Here is a 17799-nt window from a genome sequence, read left to right as displayed (position 1 = left end):
CTCCATAAACCTTATTCTGCATTCACTGTGCCCAGGGCTGTGCTCACCAGGTTTCATAGCAGTACTTCTTTTGACAAGATACTGAGTTGATATCCCCCAAGAGAAAAAGATGGAAAGGACCATCCTCAGGCTTCCTTGGGCATATTGTTTCAGCCCTAGCCTACAGCAAGGGAAGTTCACCCTGATGGCTAACTGCAATCCCTTGAGCTTCTTTTGAGTTCTATCCCCTTTAGTCTTACTCCTAGGGGAGTTGGGAAGTCAGTTACTCCTACTGTTGTCAAATGGGAAGATAAATTGAGGTCCAGAGAGGTTGAAAAAGCTGTCCCAGTCACACAGCACTAAGCCAGGGCTTCACTGGGCAGGGAGCGCAGGTCTTGGTCCAGCGATGGACCCTGCTCCCTCCATCCTGGTGTGGAGACCCCACTGCTAGATGTGAAAAGATGTCAAGAAGAGAGGTATCAGTTAGGAGAAGGAGGATAGATAATCAAGAAAAAGTGTTGGGTGGTGCCCAAGCGATGATTTTTGCACAGCCTCAGTTACCGCCTAAGTAACCATTTAGGAAATGGAAAAAGCAGGGTATGTGTTGGGGTGGGGTGGAGGGGCAGGCACATTGATCCAAGGCTTTGAACTTGAGGGTCTGGGGTCCCTCCCACTTTGGAAGGCCGAGGCAGGAAGATCACTTGAGGCCAGGAGTTTGAGACCAGCCTGGACCACACAGCAAGACACTATCTCTAAAAAAAAAAATACAAAATTTAGCCAGGCATCGTGGCATGTACCTGTAGTCCCAGCTACTCAGGAGGCTGAGGCAGAAGGATTGCTTAAGCCCAGGAGTTGGAGGCTGCAGTGAGCTATGATTGCGCCATTGCACTCCATCCTGGGCAACAGAGCAACACCCAGCAGACCTGCTGCTGGCTTGCTAGGTCTTCAGCCCTGGAAGTGAGATGGATAGGGTCTAGGTCCTGGGTGCAGGAGAGTGGGGGCTGGGCTCTGCTGACCTCTCTTCCATCTGCCCCTGCTTCTTCGATGCTCAGGCTGAACCCCAGTACCTCCTGGAGTGGAGGGCTCAGGTGATCCCTTTGCCTCCCCAACGAGACTTTTTTTTAAATTGAGTCTTGCTCTGTTGCCCAGGCTGGAGTGCAGTGGCACAATCTTGGCTCACTGCAACCTCCACCTCCCGGGTTCAAGAGATTCTCCTGCCTCGGCCTTCCCAGTAGCTGGGATTACACTCGCCTGCCATCATGCTCGGCTAATTTTTGTATTTTTAGTAGAGGCAGGGCTTCACCATGTTGGCCAGGCTGGTCTCGAACTCCTAACCTCAAGTGATCCAGCCACCTCGGCCTCCCAAAGTGCTGGGATTACAGGCATGAGCCACTGTGCACGGCCCCACCAGGGGACTTCTACAGAACAGGGCTTCTGGGGGAGTTGCCTGGAGGACCTACTGCTTTGGGGCAAGCTCTCTGCCTTCCCGTTTCCCGTTGAACAGTCATACCACTGAGGAGGACAGACAGAGAGCAAGGAGGTGGAGCATGTTTGGTTCAGGAGCCGGGCCGTGTGTGTGTGTGTGTGTGTGTGTGTGTGTGTGTGTGTGTCTGCATCTGTGTATGTTGTGTTTTGGTTTGTATGCATGGCTGTCTTGGGAATTGAGCGGATGATAGGACTCAGGCTGTCTCCCTTCTCCAGTGGCTAAATTGTCCCATCTGTGCATGATCTTCCTTGTCCCCGTCCTCTCCATTCCTGCTTTTGGGCCATCTTTTTCCTTTTCCTCCTACAAGTGGTCTGTCTTCTCCTGACCTACTCCAATCACTAGGGTCCCATCCATGCCCATCCCCCAGAAAGAAAGTCCATTTAAAATTGAACTTTAAAGGCTAGGTGTGGTGGTTCAGACCTGTAACCCCAGCACTTTGGGAGGCTGAGGTGGGAGGATCGCATGAGGCCAGGAGTTCGAGACCAGCCTGGACAACACAGCAAGACCCCATTTCTACAAAAAATACAAAAATTAGCCAGGCATGATGGCATGCCTACAGTCCAAGCTACTTAGGAGGCTAAAGCAGGAGGATTGCTTAAGCACAGAAGTTGGAGGCTGCAGTGAGCTATAATCATGCCACTGTACTCCATCCTGGGGAACAATGCAACACCCTGTCAAAAAACCAAAAACTGAATTTTAATTAAAATTAAATAAAGTGAAAAATTCAATTCCTTATTCACAATAACCACATTTCAAGGGCTCAGTATCCACATGTGGCTAGGGTCCACCATATCAGACAACATAGCACAGAATATCTCCCTTGCTCTAGAAAGTTCTATTGGACAGTGCTGGTGGAACTTTCCAGGCTGCTTCTGTCACTTCTCTTTGCTTCTCTCTAGCCCAGGCTTCCCATGGGGAAGTTCACCCAGCTTCAGGTCCTCTGGTCCTGAGCACAGTTTCACTGTCTCTTCTCCCCAGAGGTGGGACCCCCAGCACAGTCCCACAACCAAGCCACCGTCACAGCTCACCTTGCCGCATTCATTTCCCAGGGCTGCTATCACAAATTACTACAAACGGGGTGGCTACAGACAACGGAAGTTTATTCCCTCACAGCTTTGGGGGCCAGAAGTCCCAAATCAAGGTTGCTGTTCCTGGAGGCTCTGAGAGAGGCTCTGTTCCCTGCCACTCTACCAGCTCCGGGGGGCTGTCAGCAATCCTTGGCGGCCCTCAGCTTGTAGCCGCATCACTCCCATCTCTGCCTTCGTCTCCATATGGCCTTCTCTCCTGCATGTCTCCATGTCTCAAACCTCCCTCTCCTTTCTCTTATCAGGAGATCAGTCATTGGATTTAGGTGTCACCCTAAATCCAGGATGATCTCATCTTAAGATCCTAAACTTCATTACAGCTGCAAAGACCCTGTTTCCTAATAACATTACATGCGCCAGGGCTTAGGACTTGAACATATCTTTCTGAGGAACACCATCCAATCCGCTCCATGTGGATTCACAATAACCTTTCTCCTAACCTTTCTCCTGCCTCTACTCTTGCCCCCTTCCAATCTCATCTTACACAGCAGCCTGGAGGTTATCCCGAAACTCGAGTCAGCATGCCATTCCCCTGTTTCAACCCCCCCGCCCCCACCCCATGGCTTCCCACAGCACTGAGAACAAACCCAAGCCCTTTAATTTTGCATGTGCTTTTCTCTCTCTCTCTCTTTTTTTTTTTTTTTTTTTTTGAGATGGAGTCTTGCTCTATTGTCCAGGCTGGAGTGTAATGGTGTGATCTCATCCCACTGCGACCTCTGCCTCCCGGGTTCAAGCAATTCTCCTGCCTCAACCTCCCGAGTATCTGGGATTACAGGCACCTGCCACCACACTTCGCTAATTTTTTTTTTGTGTGTGTATATATATATATATATATATATGGACATAGATATAGATATATTTTTAGTAGGGACCGCGTTTCACCATGTTGGCCAGGCTGGTCTCAAACTCTCTACCTCAAGTGATCTGCCACTTCAGCCTCCCAAAATGCTGGGATGACAGGCTGCAACCTCTACCTCCTGGGTCAGCCTCCCAAGTAGCTGTGATTACAGGTGTGCACCATGACACCTGGCTAATTTTTTTCTATTTTTAGTGGAGACGGCATTTTGCCACCATGTTGACCAGGCTGGTCTCGAACCCCTGACCTCAAGTGATCTGCCCGCCTCAGCCTCCCAAAGTGCTGGGATTACAAGCGTGAGTCACCACGCCTAGCCAAAATTTAAGTTTTAAATTAATACAGCTAAAATTCAGGTTCTCAATTGCGTGGCCACATTCAAGTGTTCATTAGCCCCGTGGGGCTGGTGGGTACCATATTTGATGATGCAGATATAGATCTTTCCATTTTTGCAGAAAGTTCTACTCCACGGCGCTGCTGCAACATACTTTCCCTCTTGGCCTTCAACATGTCCAGCTAAGTCTTATCTTTCTTCTCTGCTCAAAGTCCTCTCCTGGGAGGTGGAGGGAGGAGGATCACTTAAGCCCAGGAGTTTGAGACCAACCTGGAGGCAAAAAAAGAAACCCCATCTCTATAAAAACTTTTTTTTTAATTAGCCAGGTGTGGTGGTGCCTGCCTGTAGCCTCAGCTATTTGGGAGGCTGAGACAGGAGGATCTCTTGAACCCAGAGGTTTGAGGCTGCAGTAAGCTATGGTGGCACCACTACACTCCAGCCTAGGTGACAGAGGGAGACCTGGTCTAAAAAAAAAAAAAAATTAAAATCAGCTGGGTGTGGTGGCTCATGCCTGTAATCTCAGCATTTTGGGAGGCTGAGTTGGGCAGATTACTTGAGCCCGGGAGTTTGAGACCAGCCTGGGCAACATGGTGAAACCTTGTCTCTACAAAACATTAAAATTAGCCTAGTGCAGTTTTGCATGCCTGTAGACCCAGGTACTTGGGAGGCTGAGGCTGGAGGAACGCTTAAGCCAAGGAAGTTGAGGCTGCAGTGAGCCATGACTGCACCACTGCACTCTGGCCTAGACAGAGTGAAACTCTGTCTCAAAAACAAAAAAGAAAAAAAAAGTCCTCTCCTCGGAAAGTTCTAGATAAGCAAAGCCTAAAAAGGAGAGGGGTCTGTTCATGTCCTTCGCCCACTTTTTGATGGGGTTGTTTGTTTTTTTCTTGTAAATTTGTTTGAGTTCATTGTAGATTCTGGATATTAGCCCTTTGTCAGATGAGTAGGTTGTAAAAATTTTCTCCCATTTTGTAGGTTGCCTGTTGACTCTGATGGTAGTTTCTTTTGCTGTGCAGAAGCTCTTTAGTTTAATTAGATCCCATTTGTCAATTTTGTCTTTTGTTGCCATTGCTTTTGGTGTTTTAGACATGAAGTCCTTGCCCATGCCTATGTCCTGAATGGTCATGCCTAGGTTTTCTTCTAGGGTTTTTATGGTTTTAGGTCTAACGTTTAAGTCTTTAATCCATCTTGAATTGATTTTTGTATAAGGTGTAAGGAAGGGATCCAGTTTCAGCCTTCTATATATGGCTAGCCAGTTTTCCCAGCACCATTTATTAAATAGGGAATCCTTTCCCCATTGCTTGTTTTTCTCAGGTTTGTCAAAGATCAGATAGTTGTAGATATGTGGCGTTATTTCTGAGGGCTCTGTTCTGTTCCATTGATCTATATCTCTGTTTTGGTACCAGTACCATGCTGTTTTGGTTACTGTAGCCTTGTAGTATAGTTTGAAGTCAGGTAGTGTGATGCCTCCAGCTTTGTTCTTTTGGCTTAGGATTGACTTGGCGATGCGGGCTCTTTTTTGGTTCCATATGAACTTTAAAGTAGTTTTTTCCAATTCTGTGAAGAAAGGCATTGGTAGCAAAAGAAGACATTTATGCAGCCAAAAAACACATGAAAAAATGCTCACCATCACTGGCCATCAGAGAAATGCAAATCAAAACCACAATGAGATACCATCTCACACCAGTTAGAATGGCAATCATTAAAAAGTCAGGAAACAACAGGTGCTGGAGAGGATGTGGAGAAATAGGAACACTTTTACACTGTTGGTGGGACTGTAAACTAGTTCAACCATTGTGGAAGTCAGTGTTGCGATTCCTCAGGGATCTAGAACTAGAAATACCATTTGACCCAGCCATCCCATTACTGGGTATATACCCAAAGGACTATAAATCATGCTGCTATAAAGACACATGCACACGTATGTTTATTGTGGCATTATTCACGATAGCAAAGACTTGGAACCAACCCAAATGTCCAACAATGATAGACTGGATTAAGAAAATGTGGCACATATACACCATGGAATACTATGCAGCCATAAAAAATGATGAGTTCATGTCCTTTGTAGGGACATGGATGAAATTGGAAATCATCATTCTCAGTAAACTATCGCAAGAACAAAAAACCAAACACCGCATATTCTCACTCATAGGTGGGAATTGAACAATGAGATCACATGGACACAGGAAGGGGAATATCACACTCTGGGGACTGTTGTGGGGTGGGGGGAGGGGGGAGGGATAGCATTGGGAGATATACCTAATGCTAGATGACGAGTTAGTGGGTGCAGCACACCAGCATGGCACATGTATACATATGTAACTAACCTGCACAATGTGCACATGTACCCTAAAACTTAAAAGTGTAATAATAATGAAAACAGAATTTAATTAAAAAAAAAAAAAAAAGAAGGAGGGGGTGAGGAAGTAGTATGGGGCAGCCCAGTCCCAGTTGATCCTGCAAGGGGCGCCAGACCTTGAAGTGCATCACAGATGTCTGTACCAGAGGCCCTTTGTACCTGAGTCAGCCAGCCATTGTCTGTGGCCGCTGGCAGGGACTCTCCTCCCAGGTGAGATAGCTCCGATTGGCTGAGCAACATAATTGTCTGGAGAAGTGCGGACCTGTGGGCCATTAGCAGCCAACACTCACTCGTAGCAGCCGGGGATGGTGCCCTGGCCAGTAAGGAAGACCTGAGTGAGGCTCTTATCTAGACAAGGCTGGCCCTGTTATCCTGTTTATTAAAAAATTATAGGGCCAGGCGTGGTGGCTCATGCCTGTAATCCCAGCACTTTGGGAGGCTGAGACTGGCGGATTGCCTGAGCTTAGGAGTTCGAGACCAGCCTGGGCAACACGGTGAAACCCTGTCTCTACTAAAACACGAAAAATTAGCTGGGTGTGGCGGCACGCGCCTGTAATCCCAGCTACTTGGGACGCTGAGGCAAGAGAATTGCTTGAACCCGGGAGGCGGAGGTTGCCGTGAGCCGAGATTGCACCACTGCACTCCAGCCTGGACGACAGGGTGAGACTCCATCTCAAATAAAAAAATTGTGATAAAATACACGTAACACAAAATTTACCATCAGTGACATTTGGTACATTCACGATGTTGTGCAACCCTCACCACTCTCTAGTTCTATGATGTTTTCATCAACCCAAAAGGAAACCCCGTACCCATTAAGCAATCTTCTACATTCTCCCCACCGCCTGACCTCTGGAAGCCACCAGTTAACTTTCTGTCCATAGGGCTTTGCCTCTTCTGGACATTTCCTGTGAATGCAGTCACGCAATATTTGTCCTTTTGTGTCGGTTTCCTTTGTTTAGCATCATGTTTTTCAAGGTTCATTCATGTTGTTGCAGGTATTAGTATTTCATTCCTTTTTTTTTTTTTTGAGACGGAGTTTCACTCAGGCTCCCAGGCTGGAGTGCAACGGTGTGATCTCAGCTCACTGCAACCTCCAACTCCCGGGTTCAAGAGCTTCTCCCACCTCAGCCTCTCGAGTAGCTGGGATTACAGGCACCCACCATCATGCCTGGCTAACTTTTTGTATTTTTAGTAGAAATGGGGTTTCACCATGTTGGCCAGGCTGGTCCTGAACTCCTGACCTCAGGTGATCCACCTGTCTCAGCCTCCCAAAGTGCTGGGATTACAGGCGTGAGCCACCATACCCAGCTGTATTTCATTCCTTTTTATTATAGCTGAATAATCTCCCATTTTGTGGCTCAATTACATTGTGCTTATCCACTCATCCATCCATCCACAGACATTTGAGCTGCTTCCACCTTTTGGTTATCGTGAATAGGGCTGCTGTGAAGATTCATGTACACATTTTGGTTTGAACGCCTGTTTTCTGTTCTTTTGGGTATATACCCAGGAGCAGAACTGCTGGACTGTGTGGTAAGTCTATGTCTGACTTATCGAGGAATCTCCAGATTGGTCTCCTGTCGTGTTTTACCATCCTGTCTTATTTCTTCCTTTGTGTACATTACCCTTGACAGTTCTCTTGTGTATTTACTTGTCTACCTGTTCTGCCTCTGCCTTCCCCTGGAGGGCTGAGCCTTGCCTGTCTTGCTTGCTGCTGTCTCTCAGTGCCAGGCACAGTTCCCAGTGCACAGTGAGTGCATCTACCTTGAACCGAATAACCTGTGCTAGGTCAGGCACCGTAGCTCACGCTTGTAATCCCAGCACTTTGGGAGGCCAAGGCAAGTGGATCAACTGAGGTCAGGAGTTCTTGACCAGCTTGACCAGCATGGTGAAACCCTGCCTCTAATAAAAAAAAAAAAATACAAAAATTAGCTGGGTGTTGTGGTGCGTGCCCGTAATCCCAGCTACTCGGGAGGCTGAGGCAGAATTACTTGAACCCGGGAGGCAGAGGTTGCAGTGAGCCGAGATTGTGCCACTGCACTCCAGCCTGGGTGACAGAGTGAGACTCTGTCTCAAAAAAATAAACAAATAAAAATAAATGAATAACCTGTGTCTTCTCCTCTGCCCTCACCCCAGGCTGGTGAACGAGGTGTTCACCATCGACGACACCCTGCAGACCCTCAAGCTGCGGCTAAGGGAGACACAGGACACGCTGCAGCTGCTGGTCATGACCAAGTGCCGGCTGGAGCACGAGCTTGCCATCAAGGCCAACACCCTCTGCATCGACAAGGAGAAGTGCATGGGCATGCGTAAGACCTTCCCCTGCACCCCGCGCCTGGTGGGCTACACCTGAGCACCGCCCCTGGCGCCTCATTCCGCGCTGGCGTAAAATTGGAAAAGGCTGAGAAACAAAGTAAAACAGTATTTTGTTTGAAAGGGCCGACTTTCTTTTTTTCTTATCTGTTTCTTCTCTTCCTGCCTTTCTTTCTTTCTCTTTCTTTTCTTGCTTCCTTTTTCTTTCTTTCCTTTCTTTTCTCTCTCTCTCTCTCTATCACCTGTTTGTCACCTTAGGGGCACAGTGTAAACCATGGTGTGTTAAGATTAGACTTGGCAGCTCAAAGTCTAGAGCCCAGCTCTGTCACTTAGGAGCTGTGTGGCCTCGAACAAGCTTCTAACGTGTGGTCCTCATCTATGGAATGAGGGTAGTCCGAGGTGCAGGGGACTGTCAGCAGTGTGGGGCAGAGAAAAAAAAAAAAACAAAAATAACCAGGATTTGCAATCAGAAGTTCTAGATTTGAATGCCAGCCTTGGTAGATGGAGTATTTATTTATTTATTTGAGATGGAGTTTTGCTCTGTCACCCAGGCGGGAGTGCAATGGTGCAATCTTGGCTCACTGACCTCCACCTCCTGGGTTCAAGCGGTTTCCCTGCCTCACTAGCTGGGATGACATGCACCTGCCACCACGCCTGGCTAATTTTTGTATTTTTAGTAGAGAGATAGGTTTTCACCATGTTGACCAGGCTGATCTCAAACTCCTGACTTCAGGCGACCCACCCATCTCGGCCTCCCAAAGTGCTGGGACTACAGGCATGAGCCACCGCGTCTGGCTGATGGAGTGTTTTAGAAATAGCTATGGGAGGCCAGGTGTGGTGGCTCACGCCTGTAATCCCAGCAGTTTGGGAGGCCGAGGTGGGCGGATCACGAGGTCAGGAGATCGAGACCATCCTGGCTAACACGGTGAAACCCCATCTGTACTAAAAATACAAAATATTAGCCGGGTGTGGTGGCAGGTGTCTGTAGTCCCAGTTACTTGGGAGGCTGAGGCAGGAGAATGGAGTGAACCTGGGAGGCAAAGCTTGCAGTGAGCTGAGATTGTGCCATTGCACTCCAGCCTGGGCGACAGAGTGAGACTCCGTCTTAAAAAAAAAAAAAAAAGAAAAAAGAGAAATAGCTATGGGAGGCCAGGTGCGGTGGCTCATGCCTGTAATTCCAGCACTTTGGGAGGCCGAGGTGGGAGGATCACTTGAGGCCAGGAGTTCTAGACCAGCCTGGCCAACGTGGGGAAACCACATCTCTACTAAAAATCCAAAATTTGCCAGGTGTGTTAGTGCAAACCTGTAATCCCAGCTACTGGGGAGGCTAAGGTGGGAGAATCGCTTGAACCTGGGAGACGGAGGTTTCAGTGAGGCAAGATTATGCCACTGCACTCCTCAAAAAGTAGTTACACATAAAACTGCCCTATGACTCAGCAATTTCACTCCTAGATGTTTACCCAAGAGAAGTGAAAACGATCCTCAAATACTCATACACGAATGTTCAGAGCAGCACTGATCACATTAGTCAAAGGGTGGAATGACCCAAATGTCTATCCATGGATGGATGGGAAAACGAAATGTGCTGAATCCGTACAACGGAGTCTGATTCAGCCATAAAACGGAATGAAGCACTGATCCATGGTACAACGTGGATGAACCTTGAAAACAGGATGCTAAGTGAAAAAAGCCAGACACAAATCCCACATAGTGTATGATTCCATTTATATGAAATGTCCAGAATAGGCAAATCCAAAGAAATAGATGTGATTGCTGGGAGAGGGTAATGGGCGTGACTGCTTAGTGTGTGCAGGGTTTTCCTTTGGAGTGATGAAGATGTTTTGGAACTAGAGAGAGGTGGTGCACAACATTGTGACTAAATGACATAGAATTGTTGCACTCCAGCCAGGCTGCAGTGCAGTGGTGCGATCTTGGCTCACTGCAATCTCCACCTCCTAGGTTCAAGCCATTCTCCTGCCTCAGCCTCCCAAGTAGCTGGGACTACAGGTGCCCGCCACCACGCCTGACTAATTTTTTGTATTTTTAGTAGAGACAGGGTTTCACTGTGTTAGCCAGGATGGTCTCGATCTGCTGACCTCAAGATCCGCTTGCCTCGGCCTCCCAAAATGCTAGATTACAGCCATGAGCCACTGCACCCAGCCAGGCCTCTGTTTCTTAATATACCTCTTCCGTAGGGGATTTCACTCCTTCCCCTCTTTTTTTTTTTTCTTCTTTTTTGAGATGGAGTTTCATTCTTGTCACCCAGGCTGGAGTGCAATGGCATAATCTCGACTCACTGCAAGCTTTGCCTCCCTGGGTTCAAGCGATTCTCCTGCCTCAGCCTCCCGAGTAGCTGGAACTACAGGCGCACACCACTGTGCCCAGCTAATTTTTTGTGTTTTTAGCAGAGACAGGGTTTCACCATGTTGGCCAGGCTGGTCTCGAACTCCTGATCTCAGGCGATCTGCCCACCTCGGCCTCCTAAAGTGCTGGGATTACAGGCGTGAGCCCAGCGTGCCTTCCCCTCCTTCTAATCCCATTCATCCCCCCACTGACTCCCAAATTTCTGGCTTCTAAATCCAGGCTCCTGAACTCAGCTCCTGACGACATTTCTAGCTTTACCCGCCCGGCTCCAGGCCACCCTCTGATCCTCCATAAGTAAATGCCCCACCAGCCGATTCTCAACCTTGAAGTCATCCTTGATTCCTCTGTTTCTCCCACACCCCACATTTAATTCATCAGCAAGTCATGTGCATACTACCTTCCTAATCTTTCCTGAAATTGGCCACTGCTCGCCTTCTCTTCTGTTACCATCTGAGATAAGCACCTATTATGTCTCCTGGGCAACGTGGGCAACAGGTACAGTGGGGAATGAAGATGAGTCAACTTGGACTGTGACCCCCCAGGCGCTTACAGGTGCTACTAGGAGTCACAGGGCCTATACACCACCAGATGCAGCTATATTTGGGCAGACGGGGGTCAGTGATCTTTCAGGAAAAATCAAGTTTGAAGTCAGGCACTTGAGTTGGGAAGGTTCCTGCACTTCAGTGAGGCTCAGTCACCTTGTCTGTATAGTGGCTCCCCCACCGTGAGGATGTCTAGGAAAACCTCAGCATTATTGGGACAGAATGCTTGAGCCCATCTGAACACCAAAATGTGGGTAGAAAAAAATAATAGATCTCCAACACTTTTTAAGCTATTATTGAAATGTTCATGGATGCCATTGGGTTCAACCAATACATTATTGAATTGATACTGGCCTTCTGTTGTTATAGATTTTCTTTGACAAATCCTGAAAATATAAAGAAGGAGGCCACCTAATCTCATGTGGAGAGAGATCAGGTGGCCTCCTTCTATCTTAATCTCTCCTCTTCTGTCGTTATTTAAAAGAGGTGGTGGGATGACACCATGGTCAAGAGCAGAACCCTCCCTCCCTCCCTCCCTCCCTCCTTTCCTTCCTTCCTTCCTTCCTTCCTTCCTTCCTTCTTTCTTTCCTTCCTTCCTTCCCACCATGGTCAAGAGCAGGACCCACCCTTCCTTCCTTCCTTTCTTTGTTCTTGAGACAGGGTTTTGCCATGTTGCCTAAGCTCGTCTTGAACTCCTGGCCTCAAGAGATCCTCCCGCCTCAGTCTCCCAAAGCACTGGGATGTCAGGTGCTAGCCACTGATCCTGGCATGAGCAGAACTTAACACTAGATCTAATTCGACTCCACTCCTCACTAGCTGTGTTGCCCTGGGAAAGTCACTGAGTCACTGAACTCAGTTTCCCTATCTGTCAGAGGGGGCCAATATTCATTTCTCCCGTTCATGGGTGACTGTGAGGACTAAGTTTGGATGATAGAACTAATACCTCCCATATCTAAGCGGTATTCAGTAATATATTAAGAATAACAGCTCATATTTATTGAGGATTTGCTCTGTGCCAGGCAATTTTAAAAGTACCATCTCATTTTAATCATCACTCAGCCCTGAAACATGGAAATGGAAATTAAGGCACAGAGAGGTTAAGAAACTTACCCATAGCCATACAGTCTCCTTATCTATATAATGGTCCCCCTAAGTGAGGATTTGCAAATAATAAAGGACTGATACAGGATTTAAGTCCACTTATGAGAATCCAAGGTCTGAACTACTACTGACCACAGCTTCCCAAATAAAGAAAAAACTATTGTTTAGGGTGGACCCACAGACCAAAAAGGGTCAGGCAAAGGCCAAGCCCCACAGGGGCATCTAAAAGAGCAGAGGACCCCACAGTCTTGCTCTCAGAGGGGCTGATTTGATTAAACATGTCTCCATTCTCTGGAGAAGAGAGTAATGATAACAATAACAATTGTAGGCCAAGGTGGGAGGATTGCTTGAGGCCAGGACTTCGAGACCAGCCTGGACAACATAGCAAGACCCCATCTCTACAAAAAAAATTCACTGGGCACGGTGGTGTGCACCTGTGGTCCCAGTTAGTTGGGAGGCTGAGGCAGGAGAATCACTTGAGTCCAGGAGTTCAAGGCTGCAATGAGCCAGGTTGGTGCCACTGCACTCCAGCCTGGAAGACTGAGCAAGACCCTATTTCTAAAAAAAAAAACAAACAACAACAACAACAACAACTGGTGCTAACAGCTTGAATGCTTGGGAGATAGATGCCAAGTGCTCTATCTAATCCCCACGCTCAACCCTGCTTTACAGATAAGGAAACTGAGGCACAGCGAGTCTAGGTTCCTTGCCCACAGTTACACAGCTAGGATGGGTTGGCCCTGGCCTTCAGCGCTTATGCACCCACCACCCAGGTGGCCCCCCACTGGTGCTTCTGCCCCCGCTTCTCTGCTCCCAGCCAGTGTCAGTGACAAGGCACTGCCTGGGAGGGAGGCGGCTGCATTTTTTGCCTGGTCCAGAAATGTCAGTGCGTCACTGTCACACAAAGTCCTGGCTGTTCGCGCCTGTGATTCCCAAGGCACTCTAAACAAGTGTCCCTGCTCCCAGGGTGAGGGGTGGGGGGCGGAGCAGGAATGGGAGACAGGTTTAAAGCACACAATTAAAATTCCTAAGGGGCGATATGGAGTCTTATTCCACATGCAGAACATTCTTGGTCTCCATATGGCACAGGGGGCTGGGCCATAAGCCTCTTGCCACACCTTCTCCCATCCCATGTGACCCCAGACTAGCTCCCCGGTGGAATTCTCTGTGTCTCCGAGACAGCTGGCCCCTCCCTCCCCACCCCCACCCAGCAAGGCTGCTTGGGATTCCTGGCGCTCCTCCGGGGGCAGGCATGGGTGTGGGCACCCATGGGCCGCAGAATCCTGGACAGCCTGAGTTGGGGATATCCGAGGGGCAGCTGGCCCAGGCCCCATGCCTGGTAGGTCAGCACCTGGCAGTGTGTGTGTGTGTGCTGGGAGTGGGTGTCTGCAGCCGCCCCTGCTGGGCCCTGGGCTGTTGGTGGTGGTCTCGGAAGATAAGGGAGACCCATCAGCTGAGGGTGTGAATGAGAGAGACCTGCCTTCCCCAGGGGTGTGGGCCTCCTCTCCTGATAAGGGGCCGCCTTTATCTAGGAGCTGAGAGCAGATAAGAGGCTGTCCTTATCCACGAATTGAACGGCAGATCAGGGAGGACCAGGGTGAGGCAAGGCAGGCAGGACACTGGGAGTGCAAAATCTAAGAAGTCTTCACTTTGGGTCACTTCAAGTTTTTTTTTTTTTCTTTTCTTACTTTATTTTTATTTTTTGAGACAGGGTTTTACTCTGTCCCCCAGGCTGGAGTGTGGTGGCGTGATCTCGGCTCACTGCAACCTCTGCCTCCCAGGTTCAAGCGATTCTCATGCCTCAGCCTCCCAAGTATCTGGGACTACAGGCCCATGCTACCACACCCGGCTAATTTTTGTATTCTTTGTAGAGACAGGGTTTCACCATGTTGCCTAGGCTGGTCTTTGAACTCCTGAGATCAAGTGATCCACCTGCCTCGGACTCCCAAAGTGCTGGGATTACAGGTGTGAGCCACTGAGCCTGGCCTTTTTTTTTTTTTTTTTTTTCCCCAGACAGGGTCTCACTGTGTCACCCAGGCTAGAGTGCAGTGGTGTGATCATGGCTCACTGCAGCCTCCAACTCCTGGACTCAAGCAATTCCCTGTTCTCAGCCTCCAGAGTAGCTGGGACTACAGGGCTACAGGCACACACCACCCTATCCAACTAATTTTGTTTATTTCTTGTAGAGGCAGGGTCTCACTGTGTTGCCTAAGCTGGTCTGCAACTCCTGGCCTCAAGCGATCCTCCTAAAGAGCCTCCTGAAGTGCTGGGATTACAGGTGTGAGCCATGATGCCTGGCCTCACTTCACTCTTGATGATCTGGGGGAAGGCACTGGGGAGCAACTGCCCAAGGGTACATGGTCTCTGGTTGGCAATGAAAATGTTTTAGAACTAGATAGAGCTGATGAACATTGTGAATTCACTGTGAATACTCCTGAATGCTTTAAAATAGTTTCTATTTCATCATGATTTGTTTGTTTGTTTGTTTTTTGTTGAGACAGAGTCTCTCTCTGTCGCCCAGGCTGGAGGGCAGTGGTGCGATCTCAGCTCACTGCAACCTCCGCCTCCCAGGTTCAAGCGATTCCCCTGCCTCAGCCTTCTGATTACAGGCGCCCGCCACCATGCCCAGCTAATTTTTGTATTTTTGGTAGAGACGGGGTTTCACCATGTTAGTCAGACTGGTCTCGAACTTCTTGACCTCGTGATCTGCCTGCCTCGGCCTCCCAAAGTGCTGGGATTCCAGGCGTGAGCCACCGCGCCCGGCCTTCACCTTGATTTTTTAAGAAAGAGAAAGGGTCAGTTATGGCTGGTGCAGCCCATTCTCTTCCTTCCTCCAACCTTATTCTTGGACCTTTCTAAGGAAATTTCTGCATGGAAATTTCCATTAGATACAAGAAAACTTAGTGATTAAAAATTTGGAAAATATCTTGAAAATTTATGTAATAAATCAATCTATATACACATAAGGAGGACCTGCTCTCATGGCCCTTCAACTATAGGGTCTGCATTGGTACAAACCCAGGGACCTCATCACATTGTACGCCTCCCTTGGCTCACCTTAGTCCCGACTCAGGCCCCTGTCACCTCTTAAGGGTGTTCTGTGCTTTTGCATCCTGTCACCCTATGTCCGTCCCAGCACAGATGACAGCTTTTCACCCTTTTTATGGGTCAGCGCTTGAGTTTAAAGCACCCACTCTTACGTCTGAAGCCCCTCTGCCTGGATTTAAATCCGAGTTCTTCAGCTCCCCCTCTGGGTGCCTCTGCCACTCACTTACACGCTCCAAGCCTTGGTTTTCTCATCTGTAAAATGGGGACAATGACAATAGTCTCTACTCATAAGGGCTTACTTAGCAAGGGTTATTTGAGTGAATGTATATGAGGTCGGGGCCACAGAGACTGGCACACAGCAGGCGCTCACTAGCTGGTCCTGCTGGCCTAGGAGCTGTTAGGGACACCCTGCTTCAAAACGGAGAGCTACCTGGCAGGTAGGAGACCCTGCAGGGGCCTTGCCCACCTAGGACTCGCTGACTTGCACTCAGATTTAGCAAGACAGTGGTGCCTGCTGGGTGAAGGGGGCTTCTCACTCACCGCTGCCTCTGGAATAAGAGAAGGAGGAGGAGAGAGTTTGAGGACCCCAGGAAGCTGGGGAAGAGAGTAAATGACCCTTGGAATGGAAGGATGCAGAACACGCTGTTGGGATATGACACCCTCCCTGTCGCACCTCTCCATACTGGTTTCTCAGAAATCCCAGTGGACTTGATTTTTTTCCCAGAAATGGAATAGGGAGCAGTATCATCAGTTTGCAGGGCAGGGTTCATTCTGTCCCTAACCCCCATCTGTCTTCCCTGGATTCCAGCAATTTGGTTTAGGAGCATAAAATCTAATAAAAGAGGAGATAACGAGGCTGGGTGGGGGAAAGTCTGGCTGCTGCGGAGGTGGGGAGATCGCAGATCAAGAATTATGGTAGGCGGCAGGGGCGGGGCCATGACGGTTGCATGCAAATGAAGCCACTCTGCAGCCCCGCCCTTTGACGCGCACGACACCCGCCACACCCCTGCGCAGACCTCGGGCATCTGGCCAGCTCTGTTCCAACCCAGCCCAGCCCACCGTGGGCACTGCCCACCTGCTCCCCCCACTGCCACTGCGTCCTACCCACCAGCTTCTGCGGGATTGAGAAGCCGCTGGGGATCCCCCTGCTCCCCGTTTCCTCCTCAAGACTTTGGAGCATATGAGGTGGTGGTAGGAGCGCGGGGCTGAGTCAGGTGCAGGGATGAGGACTCTGCCCGAGGGGCCGCATGCCTGCGCCTCTGAGCTCCCTGCGGCCCATCAGTTAGCGTCTTGGCAGGTGACCCCTTCTGGGCTGGAGGAGGTGGGTGGAATGTGTGTCGGGGGATGGGGGGTAGACCTGACATCACCTTCTGGAGAGCAAAGGGGTTTTTGGCAGCAGGACCAACAGGTTCCCTAGGGGGTGCCCACCCACCGCTGGGTCTGGGGGGATGCTGAGGCAGACACAGCCGGTGGGAGATGCCAAAACCCAGTCTACAGCTTTCTGTCTGCCAAGACAAGGAGAGGAGCGGAGCTGGGGCCTCCAGGCCACTTGGGCTTCCCCTCCTCCCTCTGCCAAGGCCTGCAGAAGCCGGGCTAGCCAGGGCCCGATAGGAAGAGGGAATTGGGAGAGAAGCCTGATTCTGCCAGAACCTGTCACGGGGCCTGTATGGCTCAGTACAGGCATCTGCTGAATGAGAAACCTTTTCAAAACAACGATCACAGCAGGCCTCTTGCACAAAACGCTCCCAGGGCTCCCCAGGGCTCCTAGGACACCCCATCTGCGACTTCAACTCACTGCCACTTCTCCAGCTCCCCATTACCCCCGAGCTGCACTTTCCCACATCAGGGTCTTCGCGCGTGCTGTTCCCTCCTCCCTGAACATTGGTCCGTGTCCCTCCCTTCTTCCCCCAGTTCACAGCCTTGTGCTTGAGGTCACAGCTGTCAGTCAGTTTCCCAGGAAAGCCTTACTGGATCTCGCTGATGGGTCCTGTCAGCTTCTTTTTTTCCCCAGTCCAGTAGATTTCCTTTCCTTAGAATGCAGTTTCCCAAACTGCCTTGAAAATAGAGTCATGTGAAATATATATGTTTTAAAAATACAGATTGCTTGACCCTTTCCTATCCCTAGAGTCAGAAGCTCGGAGAGAGGGAGATGGGTGATGTTGAACCACCACCACGGGCTGGCAGCAGAGGGACGCCCCTACCCTAGGTTCTAAGCACCAGGAAGTGGGCACCGCCATTTCTTTATCGTTGCAACCCCACCTCCAGCACAGTGTCTGGCATGGGATCTGGCTCAAGACATTTTTATTAAGTGGATGGATGGCTATAGAGT

The 17799-nt window shown here is 49.4% G+C and overlaps 1 protein-coding gene across 3 annotated transcripts in view; it reads left to right on the top strand.

The window, feature by feature from the left end:
- Positions 1–8538, top strand: part of TEKT5 (tektin 5) — a 69401-nt gene extending 60863 nt beyond the window's left edge. For 2 of the 3 annotated variants that reach the window (XM_009430281.5, XM_009430280.5), the window contains one exon: positions 8239–8538. In XM_009430281.5, the coding sequence (XP_009428556.1) occupies positions 8239–8415 (177 nt within the window). In that variant the 3' untranslated portion in view covers positions 8416–8538. 3 annotated transcript variants of the gene reach the window in all.
- Positions 8539–17799: the final 9261 nt, after the last annotated feature.

Source organism: Pan troglodytes, chromosome 18 (assembly GCF_028858775.2).
Source record: "Pan troglodytes isolate AG18354 chromosome 18, NHGRI_mPanTro3-v2.0_pri, whole genome shotgun sequence".
NCBI classification, from domain to species: domain Eukaryota; kingdom Metazoa; phylum Chordata; class Mammalia; order Primates; family Hominidae; genus Pan; species Pan troglodytes.
Note: the sequence above shows the minus strand (reverse complement) of the source record. Positions and strands in the feature narration are given on the sequence as shown.